This window comes from Carassius carassius, chromosome 18, assembly GCF_963082965.1.
Source record: "Carassius carassius chromosome 18, fCarCar2.1, whole genome shotgun sequence".
NCBI lineage: Eukaryota > Metazoa > Chordata > Actinopteri > Cypriniformes > Cyprinidae > Carassius > Carassius carassius.
In genome coordinates, this window is record NC_081772.1 from 2,993,174 (window position 1) to 3,006,574 (window position 13,401).

Below are 13,401 nucleotides of genomic sequence, written 5' to 3' on the forward strand. Positions count from 1 at the left end.
AAAAAAAACTATTTAGATTTCTTTGGTCTAATTTATAATTACAATAATGCTATAGGTTTCTCGCTCTCTCTCAAGCTAGTACTTTTAGACCTTTAATGCATAATAATTGCTGCTCAGATTGCTCTATCAAACTTTGAGGAACAAAAATTATTTAATACTGAATTCAAATGGTTCTTTCATATTTGCGGCACTCATATTTATTGTTTCCTTTTAAACTTACAAAAGACTTCAAGAAAGCATTCTTTGTCCAGTGTTAGATATGTACACAAAACATTTCTTCATCTACAGCTTGTATTTTACAAAGCAACAAAACTGATGTCGGATTAATGGCATCACGCTAGACTAGTCTTCATCACACACTCCTCCTCATCCGCAAGAGATATTTTCAGTCAATAATGATTTAATGTTACAATCCGTAAAATTCACGTGAGGGTCTGCGGACCGCTGCATCAGACGAGAGCGGTTTAAAAAAATGAGTTTTAAAAAAGGTGTTCAGTTATCGTTCCCGTCTGTGTGGCTGAAAGATCACCACGTTCTGCCGTAAAGAAGGTTGGAGCTCACCATGCTGCTCGTGTACTCGATGAGCGCGGCGTCAGTCTGAGAGAGGCTGTTCATCAGAGGAGGACTGGGCGACATCTCCTCTAGATCTTCAGCTGAAGCTAATGTCTCACTGCCCAGCACGCTCTGCACCTGCTGATGGACCGACGTCGGCGTGCTGGAGCCGTTCTGACACGGTTTACCGTCCTTAACCAGCACCGGCACGGCCACGCGCCTCGGCGACTGTTGCGCGCACAGGTTTCCGCTGTCCTGCTGCGGCGCTTTATCCTTCGCTTGGCGTTTCATTTTATATCTGTGATTCTGGAACCAGATCTTGACTTGCGTCGGGGTCAGGTGAATCATGCTGGCCAAATGTTCCCTCTCCGGCGCCGAAAGATACTTCTGCTGCTTAAAGCGGCGCTCCAGCTCGTACACCTGCGCTTGAGAGAAGAGCACGCGCCGTTTCCTCCGCGGCGCCGCGTGTAAAGTCACCATAGATTTACTTGCATCCATGCCCGGTAATGTTCCCATGTTCATGCCCGCCGAAGGACCCATAAACCTGGAGACTTGAGAGAACAAGCAAATTAATATTAACATCGATGCCTTAAGTTTCTCTTCATTTGAAACCTTGAACGGCGTTTGGAAGCCTAGTTGTAAATAAAGATTGGAGTGTGTTTTACTGGAAAATATAGGCTAATTCAGTCTTTCTTCAATCTTTCATGTTTAATTCAATGTTACTGGTCGTTTGAGAATTTTACTAGAAATTTCTGGGTGAACGTTGTTTTTCAAGTGTATGACTAAAACATTTAACTAATTGTATATAAAATAAAATAAACATTCATTGTTAAATGTATAGCCTGTAGCCGTTTATAAATTTATTTTTTTACAGGAAAAAGTGCAAGTACAAAACGTCCTCATAGGCCTATGGTAAATGAAATCGAATAAAAATAAGAATTAAACAAAAAATTATTTCAAAGGCAAAGCCGAATAGAGAAAATAATAAAATGATATATCACTTTACTTTGAAACAATTTTCACTTAGAAATTGCAATACATTTCTCAAACAATGAAAGAAAAAGGCAAGCAACATTAAATTAAACGTGAAATTCTGAAGCAGAAAGACAAACGATTTAGTACGTACTTTAATAAAATAATCTATTTACAAATATTTTTCGTCCTATCTATCTATGTAGCTAACGGCCTATTCATTTATATTAATATTTCATGTGTATATTTCATGTGCAGGTTTTTGTAGGCAGTGGACTTGCATTATTTATTCTAAAAAAAGAAATACGTTCCATAAACCAAATTCCATAAGCCTCGATATTATGACAGCTTGACAGTGTGTAAACAAATAGTAACAGGCTAATAATGGATTTTTTTTATCGAGAGGATCAAAAAAATATATAAATGGCAAAAGCCTTAATAACATGACATTTCTGATGGACATTTATCAGTTAAGGTACACGGGATGAAAGATTCTGGTCATCTGACTCACTTGTGGGATATCTGGGCTCCGGGTTCGAGCCGTACCAAGCCGTGGCCGTCGCGCCGTTCCTCATGCTCTCCTGATAGGACGGCAGGTCTCCCATGGTGCCGATGGTGCCGTTGCAGTATCCTCCCATGGTGCTGTGTGAGAACTGCGAGTGCGGCATGTGGTAGGTGTTGTGGCTCATGCTGTGCTGCTGCAGGTTCGCCTGAGACACCTGAGTCTGTCTGTACAGAGGAGACGCCAGGCACGCGCTGCTCTCCATGGCTGCAAACTTCTTGAAGGTCTCCTCGATCGGGCTCAAAATATCGCTCACAGAAAAAGGCGTTGAATTTTTGGGGCTGAAGGACATGGTTCAGCCCGCGAGCGAGTTTGCTGAAGCTGCCACAAGCCCGTGGATGTGCGCGCGACCGCCAGACGCCAAGTGTCCGCCGTGCGTAACCGCGTTCTGTGATGTGTGCGTCCTTGAGAAACAAGCGAGTTCTGGACGCTCTTATTTCTGCCTTATTCCCCGTCAGACCGCCGGTTTACGACAAACTCGGGGGGCGGAGCGACGAGCAAAACGAGCCATTGACATCCTAGTAATTGAAGAAAATACTCACGGAGCAAAAGATACGCAAAGAATGCCATCAGAACGGCTCCGCTCGCAAATTTGTATCATTTTGAGCTTCCAAGTGGCGTCAGCTTTTTTACATCAATCTAAGCTTTCGCTTTTTGATAAGTGGCGCTCACAATCTGAATTCTCCTCCAAACATCGGAGATTTCTATTTGTACGAACTTGAGAGCTCGGTTTGACATGCAATGCGCATGATAGGCAAGTCTATGCTAAAATCACAAGGATTTGACATTTATTTGGCACAAATCATCAATATGAACTAAAATTGTGTGTTCTTATTCAACCGAGAGAAAAAAAACGATCAGCTAAACAAGGCCTATAAACTATTTTTTTCAATGTGTACACAAGTATGAAATCATTTAAAAAAAAATTCTTTAAAAAAAATGGTTTAGTCAATTATACACGCGTTTTTGTTACAAGATAATGCAACTTATTTAAAATTTGTGGATAGAAATGTGTATGCAAATTAAGGACACTTTAACCCTGCGGAATATGAAGTCAGAGGGCATGGCCAACAACCACAAAACAGCCGTGTGTTCCCATCTCCACAGTCCGCAGAGAGGAACGTGCAACTAAAAAAAGAGATGGGAAAAGTTTCTAAAAATTGAATATTCGTACATTTCCTGCATTCATTGCCTTGGATTTCTCAGGAGTCAAAGACAGAGGTTCGAAATTAAAGCTCACAAATACACAGGTAATCAATCAATATGTACTAGTTTATGGTTTAAGAAATGGTTTCAGAAATGGTCTGGACGAAAACACAAAAGAAAGCTTGTTTTACTCTGGATGCTTCCCAGCAGCGCGTCAGAATTTCGTTCATTGGAATTCTTTCTTGATCATTTAAATCTGATCTTTTTTTTATAAGGTCTTTACGTAACAGGTTTTGTGATTCAGATAAGTCCATGTGGAAGAGGATTGAGCGTTGACGATTAAACCTTAAATTGTTTTGTTTTTTCGTAAACGAACGAATATTCCTGTTGTTTATTTGCCTACATTATTAAGCACGCACGATAAAAAATAAACCGAGATTCAGAAAAGATGGTTTTATTTATTCGACCACAACGGTGGGAATGCAAAATAAAGCATGTTTAAAACGCCACTGAAACCGTTGCATTATGCCCATGTAATGTCATGAAACATTTGGAAAGTTCAGGAACGGTTGGCGCGCAGCTCCTGTAATGAGGTTAGAGACCAAAGAACATGGGTTAACTACATTTTTTAACACATGCAGACCTGAAAGGACTTAATTTTTAGGTATGTTTGATATTAGAAATAAACTGGATTTGTGTAATTTAACAGACCTTCCAAAACAATAAAGAACGGTTTTATCTGATTGCGTAAAATACGGGAAGAAACAAACTCACATGAATGTAATGCCTATATTAGTACTCTATTATTTTAGTTTGTTGTGTTTTTGTTCATTTTTATACTGTAAAATAGCTATATAAACCATGACTTTTTTCATCACAGCCGAGGTTAATGTTATGTGCGTCATTAAAACATTAATCGGTTTTTGAATATTTGAGACTGAGAGGTCCAAACCAGAAAGCAGAAAATGACTTTTCTTTGTTAAATCCCCTTCGTTTTCTCCTCCAGAGGCTTGCGCACGGTGAGTCTCCAGGTGTACATGTGGCACAGTGGCGCTCTTGAGGACGCATTCCAGCCTGTGATGAGGTGAAAGGTCCAACGCAAGTGACAGAGCACTTAAACAACCTTTCTTCTGCTGCCTCCCGCAATTAATGTTATTGAAGGACTGAAATGATGCTAATAGTTAGGCAGAAAGCCTCTGGCTGTGTGGAAACACATGCATATACTCAGTTTGTCATTGCATTTTTATCATCGCGTTTATAAAATGTGTAAGTTAAGCAGAATTCCCTGCAGTGATTTCAAATGAGGTAAGGACTGAATGAATGATAATAAAATAATTAGCCCTTGGAAGTGTTTTAATGCCTCTACATATTTCTTTATGAGCCCCGCGAACAGATTTGTTTGTCCTGATTTTGACTTGTAAGGCCTAGTTCGGTTATTAGACTCGATTCTATCTCATTAAATTCTAAAAAGACAAAATATGGCTCGTTATTTCTAAACGACTATTCGTCGACGATTAGCTACGTTATAAAAATAAATAATAATAAGATGGAGAGCATGGCAAATTATTTCACAATAAATGAATGGAACTGGGAGACAATCTTTCAAACATGCATTTTCTACAATTTGCTTAAAGTGAAGGAGAAACAAAATATTGCACTAAAGCACTTCTATTTTATCACTACTTGCAGTTTGGGAATGTTGTCGATTAAAACATGTTCTTGTTATTTTTAAAGAGGGTTGCTTTTTATTTCCCTGCATGGTCGTTAACAAAAGTTCGTTCACATTAAATGGGAGCTGTTTGCTGCGTGTCTTTACAAAAACAAAAGCCTAGGAATATTAAAGACCGTAAACCACTTACACGATGTTTAGAAAATTAAATACAGGATTACACGACCAGATGAGCTGCTGTAATTTTATACAGTTCCTTATCGATGATATTTTGCTACAGAACTTCAAATGTAGCTATATTCCTTGCTCGTACATGTGCACAGTGCATGTTTATTACATTTATTATACATCTTGAATCTATAAAACATGCAATAGACTCATATCTAGAATTAAATAGGCTAGAATATGTAAAAAAAAAAAAAATATATATATATATATATATATATATATATATATATATATATATATATAAAGATTTACAAATAACAAATCTTCTCCCCTGTAACCTGTTATGGAATATCTCGATGTCGCCAATGTCATCTTTAACAATTAGGCTGGTTATTTTTTATTACAAATGCACAGTATTTACTGTGACTGTGAAGTAAAACACGAACACCCATGTTACATAAACACATCTTCTGTCCGTATATTATTTTTGTTTCATTCAGAGTAGAGAATATAAAATGTTTATGGCTAAATCATGTTTATGCTTAAATCAAATATAATACAAAACATGATGTTTTTGATGAATTACATAGCTTTCAGTCACGAAAAATCGCGATTCTTCCGTCACGTGAATTAAAAAAATGAAAATTTCATGAAACCTTACCTTATACTGTGCAAGAAGAATGTAGCAGGACCATCGCACATCGCAACACTAAACTCTGAACACTAAACCATATCGACATTTTTTAGTATTTTTTATAAAAGAAGATTGTACTGAATTTTATGTATTATTGTATGGATAAAGAAACCGTAGATTGTGGTGATGAATTCATATGTGATAATTGTGATACGTGATAATTATAGTGTGTGTATATATATGTATATACGTATATGTGTATATATATCCGTATGTTTATATATATATATATATATATATACATGTATACATGTATACATATATATACACACACATATACGTGTGTATGTGTGTGTGTGTGTGTGTGTGTGTGTGTGTGTGTGTGTGTGTGTGTATATATGTGTGTGTGTGTATATATATGTGTATATATAGCCAGTATAATTTTTTACAAGTAAAATAATTGTACTGTGTCTAAGTGAATTACGCTATAATGTTGTTGTGCAATTTATTGTCATATCATATGTGTAAAGAAAATATATATATTTTTTACACTTGCCAAGAAATAACGCCTCTTATTTTACATTATAAAATAAGGACACTATAAGACACTAAACCAACTTGCAGTAAAAGCTTCAAGGGAAATCTTGCACAATTTTAACCAACCATCTGTCTTTAAATGTAAAAAATATTTGAACAAGAAATTTTACAAAATATTAATATAATTTATAAGATAATAAGATAGATTAATTTGTAAGATATATATTAAAATATGCAAACATTTCTACCAAATATATCCGACACAAAGTGTAGGGTTTTTAGGCCATGTTCTCAGTTGAATTCACATCTGACCTCTACTCTCCTCCCCCTCTTCAGCTGAGCTTTCCATCGGGTGTTTCTCACATACCTACCCACCTTCTCTCCCTCTCTTTGTCCTTCCTCTTCCCCCTAAAGCAGCATCTCTCTCTCTCTCTTAAAATGAGAGATGATATGAGCAAGAGGCCAGGCAGCTGAGCTCCTGCAGCATTTGAAGAGGAGACCCACTTTGCCCACTTTAAAGACTCGGTTCAGACCACCTGGATTCCCCACAGCTGACCCACATCACCCCATCAAACCAGTCACTGCATGGAGTTTCTTTTTTTTTTTTTTTTTAATATAAGTTTGCCTTTTAGGTTGAATTTGGTTTGGTTTAAACTTTAGTCATTTATAATTAACATTATACAAATAATGTAGAGATAGATAGATAGATAGATAGATAGATAGATAGATAGATAGATAGATAGCAAACGTTTATTTCACTATAATAATTAAATTTAATTACAGCAGAGGTCATATGTTGATGTTGGTTTTTGTTGTAAATGGATGTTTTGTTAATGTATCTCCACTACAATGAAGGAAGTCAGGACGAAGTGACATTTGCTTCTTCCTTGATATTTGCTGAAGCAAGCAGATGCTTTGTGAAGATGTTGGTCTACAGAAGAGCCCTCGAGAAAGCTTAGAGCACTCAGGTACGTCCACGCACAACCGAATGACATCTGGCTTTACCTGGAGATGTTCAGGTTCAGCAAACACAACCACACAAAGAGAAGTTCTGGATCAGCTAAATCACCACATCTCTCTCACTGCCAGCACTTCAAAACACATGACTCAGAAAGAGGCAGCAGCCAAAAACATCTCATGCGAGGTCTGAGTTTAAGGCCAGGGTCTGAATGAGGTGATGTTCAGCAGATCAACAGAAAATCAAAGTAAAGCTTCCAAAAGGGGTTTTACGTATAGCTAGCTGTACCATAGAAGAACCATTGTTGGTTTCCCAAAGAACATTTTAGTGAACAGTTCTTAAAATAACATTTTTTTTTCTTAGTGTGAAGAATATTTGAATAATCAAAAACCTTTTGTGCAATGGAAAGGTTCGATGGAATCTTCAGGGAACCATTAATGCATATTAAGAACCTTGTACCCTGTGATTAAACAGCAACTAAAAAGACCAATTTAAGATGGAAGAGAGTCTTCTACACGCCTGAACGGATGTTTGGAATGTTGTAAAGTGATTAAAATTGATTTAACGTTTCAAAGTGTATATTTGCACGTGTTCTCCGTTAGGATGAACACAAACACACAAAACTGATGGTCTCCTCTTCTGGAATGCCGCCACCTCCAGGCCACAGAAGATAGAACGTTTAGAACGTTCAGCATTCCAATTACTTTCAAAGCAGCTGTATAAAGTTGCTAACGTCGTTTAGGCGTCACCTAGTCCTAGACGGCATATCCTCCCACTATAGGCCTAATGAGCGCTTTAAAACCAAATCAAATCTAAATGAGGAATTGTTTGTGAGGGCAAGGTGAAAATGATCAAGAACGTGGTTTTCATGAAGAGATTAACTGACACAAATGTCAGACATTAATGGGATAATTATGGTATGCAAACTTTGAAATCAAAGGTGTAGCCTAAATTAAATATATATATATATATATAAACATTTTAACATAGAAACTTTGCTGAAGTCATCTTTGAATTCTACTTTATATTACTTGCTGTTCAGTTAAAGATTTTTAAAATGTTATCAAATTTATTATCTCTATTTAAAATAGACCTGTCCATTTCGTAAATTAGTCCAGAAGGGTAACTTTGATCTTGTGCTTGTGCATTCATGTGGACTTCTTAGTGGATTCATCTTTTAATATATGCTGGGGTGTAATTCGATTCTGCTTTTGGCTGTAAGGTCGTTTTTTGAAAGTTTTGCATGATCGAACGCATTATATGATTACGATAAGTGCATGTAAGGAGTAGGCCTAATTGCTGTTTAAATTTCTGTTAGCCTGAGCTGAACTAAAAAGAATTAGGTCTGGTTTGGGGAGAAATTGTTCATGGAGAAACTGTATTATAAGCAGATCTTGTATTTAATCTAGTGGTTTCTCACATTAATGTCTAGGCCTGAGCCACAAATAACTGCAAAACAGTTTCTCGTTTAAGTCATTATAGAATACAATGCTACCACCAAGTGGTCAGTAAAGAGAACGCAGTGCGCGTGCGTCTCTTAACAGGCACATTTACCAGTTTGCCAGTTCGTAGATTATGGCTATGGTGACTTTAGGTGACCTCAGTTTATTAAGTTTTCATTCGTTTTTTTTTTTTTTTTTTTTGAAGCGACTTAAATGCGCTATGAAAACTCAAAACATCCAGAAACGTGTGAAACAGCTCCAGCTCCAGGGCTATCTTTGTTCAAAGTTTTTTAAGGAGTCTGGAAAATAAGCTACACAAACGCATTTAAAATAATTTGAGTAATTAACTATTGTGCAGTTTCTAGTATTTTTTTCCACTGGAATTATAAAACTAAGAAATACTTTTAAAAGTTTCTACATTTTCTTTCTCGCAAACTAACTAAAAAACACATAAAAGCGCAAAGTAATGACGAGGAATATTGTTTATACTTGTGCATATACGCGTGTGTGTGTGTGTGTGTGTGTGTGTGTGTGGTTTATTTTATTTATTTTTACAGAGAAAATGCTTTCAACCATTCTTGTAGCACAAAACAAAAATTAATAAGTTTAGGAGAAAAATGTTTATTACAGGTTAGTGAGAATAGATTCAGTTTACGAATAAAATAGAAAACAGATGCTATTTCTAATAATTATTTTGCATTAAACGTTATCAAACTGTCAGTTACCTACTTGTAATCGTTCTAAATTTAACGAAAACTGACCGCTAAAAAATTTAACTCATCAATACACTGTAAAAATCAATAAATATATCTACAAACAGCATTTAAACAAGTCCCTGTGTTTCAGGTTCATCGAAAATAAAATAAATCAACGGGTAAAAAAACATAAGAACATTAAAAACTTATTAAAAAGATATTTCGACATTGTAGAAATTTAACGGAGTGACGAAAACAGATTCTTATTTTCAAAGTACTGCTGCGTAAAAGCTTTCCGTGAACCTCTTCATCAAGATGGCAGACGTGTCATGATCCTGGGGCAGATGTTATGACTGGGTTGAATTTGAGGGAACTGCTTCATATTAAAGGCAGTGATGTCGGGTGGACTGAGAACATGGCACACTCTTCCGTCCCTCAGCAGAACGGGAACAGAAACCCGGCGCGGAGACAGCACATACGGGTCCATTCCTTTCTCAGCCCGAGCTCGTTTCACTTTGTACCGATGGTTCTGGAACCAAATCTTCACTTGCGTTGGAGTCAAATGTAAGATCTTAGCCAGATGTTCTCTCTCAGACGCGGATAAGTATCTCTGTTGCCTGAAGCACCTCTCCAATTCAATGGTTTGAGTCTTTGAAAACAGGATCCTCCTTTTGCGCTTTCTCCCCGCGTCCTCTGAACTCTCTCTGTCCCGATCAACAAACTCATCCGTGGACAGTTCTGGAGTTAAATCCTCTGGAGATGCTGATGATGGCACTGCTGGAAATAATTCAATGCCATTATTAATGTAAATTCATTCATCAGACATAAATTACCAAGTTTTATAATAGACCATCATAGGCTGCTTCCAAAATTTAGTTTTTGTATGCTATGGAAGAACCAATTTTTCAGGAATAAAAAACTTGAACCATATTTTTTTCACTGTTTTTCAGTATTTTTAGTGTGAAGAATATTTCAATAATCTAAAAAATTCCGTATTCCGTAGATTTTTTTTTTGTTGTTGCACTTTTTATTGTTTTATTTGGTTCGAATGTTTAAAAAGGTTTTTAAGATATAAAAATATCAATACACCAACTGTTAGCCTTTATTTAAATAATTAAAGCGCATAACCGTACATGTATATTTGTGGCCACATGGAGATCCGAGCCAAAGCGCATCCCCGGAGGACGCGCGCTGCTGATTTCCAGAAAGCCCTTCATCCGCCTCATCCTCAGTGTCTTCAGTCACCGATCCTTCATCGTTCGTGTCCGGGAGGTCTAAAATATCGCGGACAGAAAATCCTGACCTGGAATTCTTTAGGGACATTTTCCAAACCAATATACCGTGAGAGTGGAATTTCTTCAAAAGCGTTGTGGTAAGTTGTGTATGAAGATGGATTAGACAGCACACACACATACACGGATCACAGATGCTCCTCGGATGCTACAGTGCTTTACCAAGCCAATCCTATTAGTCTGGCTCATTCAAGGTCTCAGATGAGTTTCGGACCTGCAAAAAAAAAACGTCAAAAAAGGCCTTGGCGATCGAGCACTTTCTGCGGGCGTGAAATAGTGAGTTGAGCTTCTAACGGCGGAACATCAGAAATGCATGAGTGGGATGAGGTGACACGCATAAAACACTAAAAAGGGGGGAGAGAAATCACCCGAACTCATTTACATGTCAGAAGCGTACGTGGCGCAAATGGGAACCCTCCGTTATAATTATCTTTAAAAACGCACGCATTTTACATTTACAACCCCCGTTAGGTCGGAAACGTTGTATGTTATGGGTGATGAGCTGTCCGTGATGAAAAATGGGTTCTTTTAAATGGCAAGTGCGCAAATTATGGAAACCTTTTGGGTCAATATTTTGCTTAGAGCTTAAGTCAAGTGCTAAATTCATCAAGCAAACCGACCCATATTTGACGACAAGAGCAGAATCCTGTTACTGACATCCTTCAGATTTCGTACTGCCTACATGCTGTAGGTCATTGATACTTAGTGTGGTGCTTAAAAGCTTTTAGTTAATGATGCATTCAGATGTTTGAAACTGATGGCTGAAGCACTGCGCGCTAAGTCGACATACTTCACTTGTTTTAATATGATCAAAACCCAATGCATTTATTTTATGTTAAGTAGGGAGTATTTTAGGGTAAATTCAGGTTAACTGGGACATTTTTGCGAGTCATCTCAATGGCAAAAAGTGTCTCAATTGACCTGAGTTGATCCACTATTTTATTTGCAATTAATTTTCTTATTTTTGTTTGATCAAATTTCCTTTTAAAAGCGTTTTTGGCTACTTTTTATTTGTTTTCGTTATTTTCTTTAATTAGAACTTTGTATATTTTTGGTGCATATTTTAGGATAACTTTATTTTGTGCTTTATATGCAACCATGAACGCCTCATTTATTTATTTATTCAGTATAATTTCTATCATCTGAAATGATTTGGGAGTCTCTTTCTGACAGTATCTGTGATGTGAATGTTCAGTGGGCTCTGTGTGCGTCATGGGTGGTCGGACTGTGCAAACACATCTACAAACCAACTAAGCTCTGGTCAATAGACTAATGAAAGGCTCCCTCTGGGAAGTTTTTGTGCTAGATCAGGGTTTGCATTTATTTGGGGCGCAGAAATAATGGTTGATTGACGCCCTCGCACAATACACCCAAACTGGTCGAATAAAAGCGAGCGCGCTCCTTGTTGTCATGGCATTCAACTGGCCTCAAAGAACGATTCCTTCATTCATGTTTGGAGCTTTGACTGCCTTATAAAAACCAAAGTAGACATTCATAGCGAAATATTTTGGAGTTTTCTCCTTTAGTCTACTTTAGATATAATTTCCTGCGGTCAAAAAAGACGTCTTAATGCTGTAATGAATAACAGGCTACAGCGAGACTGAAGTTACTTGAAAGCTTTTATGCATAATGTACACCGATCAAGCTCAAGAAATCATGGAACAAATCTCAAGGAGGTTTTAAAGGAAGTTTTGTGTTATGTATATATGAGCGTCAAACAGCTGAAATATATAGATGCAATATATTTATATTCAATATATTCATATTCAGTGCCCAAAGTATTTATGTATTTATTGGACCTGCTCTAGATCAAGGTGCCTACTATCAGTCAGCTCCAAAATGAAAAAACAAAGCCTATAGGCTAATTGAAAGAAAACAGTTGACAAAAATATTGAATCTAAGACATACAGCGCAGCAGGAGATATCTAAGCAGTTTTGTGTGCGCGCGTGCTTCATGTAGCGTTGTTTTGTGTAAGAGCGCCATCTAGTGACGGAATATAATGATAACAACATTTCTGTAGCATTGTTTTAATATGTTTGAGAGGTCACTGTTGTTCTTTTAATTACACAGAAGGTTTAAGGATAAAAAATAGAAATTTTAGAAGAGAATTTATTCTTCTATGGCATCAGACTGTACATGTAAAACCGTTTTAGATTGTATGTGTAATCTATTTACTGTATATCCAACAAACTTTTTGATACTTTGCTTTTTGAAGCTTTTTGACCTTTTTTATCTTTTGATTAGGCTTTTTATTTTTGCTGTTGGTAATACCCTAATAAATTTGTCTAGATAGTCATCTTACTGTCCTAGTCTGCTCAATAGCATCAAGACACTACTAGAACTTGATTTAACTATAACTTGGGTTAAACAATGCATTTCTAATGCACCTACACAAGACCCATTTTGTAATTCTAGTCCTCTTTGTGTTTTGAAATGTCATTTTTTGTTTTTGTCTTTTAAGTGACAAGAATATGAATAAAAATATGTGTATGTTTTGATAATGTTTCCCACAAACTGATAACATATAGGATTTCTTAGTATCTTACAGTTACAGTCTAATTTGGCAGAAATGTTCTGTTTTGACACTTTTATGGAATGCAAGCTTTTTCTTTTTCATTATCTCCCTCTTTCGGTGTAGTCTGGTATGTACAACCCACTAATGGGTTAAATTACAAAGGTTGTGTTAATTATGAGGCAGCTTGGAGTTCTTTAAAAACCTTCACTTTGGTACCTCTGCTATTTAGCGGACAATCTGAATTTGGAGTGTGTGTTT

General features: G+C 36.8%; 2 protein-coding genes and 1 long non-coding RNA gene across 3 annotated transcripts; 1 reads left to right on the forward strand and 2 right to left on the reverse strand.

Annotated features, from left to right (window-relative positions):
* Window positions 1-87: 87 nt before the first annotated feature.
* On the reverse strand, window positions 88-2,517 carry LOC132091772 (homeobox protein Nkx-2.4-like). The gene is made up of 2 exons (XM_059497883.1): window positions 2,036-2,517; window positions 88-1,103 (listed from the first exon to the last, which is right to left on the reverse strand). Exons 1-2 carry the CDS (start codon window positions 2,376-2,378, stop codon window positions 526-528), a joined length of 921 nt encoding a protein of 306 aa, XP_059353866.1. The 5' UTR covers window positions 2,379-2,517; the 3' UTR covers window positions 88-525.
* Window positions 2,518-2,684: 167 nt separating this feature from the next.
* On the forward strand, window positions 2,685-4,589 carry LOC132091773 (uncharacterized). Its single transcript, XR_009422126.1, has 2 exons — window positions 2,685-3,336; window positions 4,239-4,589. It is a non-coding gene; the product is annotated as an uncharacterized LOC132091773 (long non-coding RNA).
* Window positions 4,590-9,645: 5,056 nt separating this feature from the next.
* Window positions 9,646-10,875, reverse strand: LOC132092849 (homeobox protein Nkx-2.2-like). The gene is made up of 2 exons (XM_059499281.1): window positions 10,469-10,875; window positions 9,646-10,109 (listed from the first exon to the last, which is right to left on the reverse strand). The coding sequence occupies exons 1-2, from the start codon at window positions 10,746-10,748 to the stop codon at window positions 9,646-9,648; spliced, it is 744 nt and encodes a 247-aa protein (XP_059355264.1). The 5' UTR covers window positions 10,749-10,875.
* Between the last annotated feature and the right edge of the window lie 2,526 nt (window positions 10,876-13,401).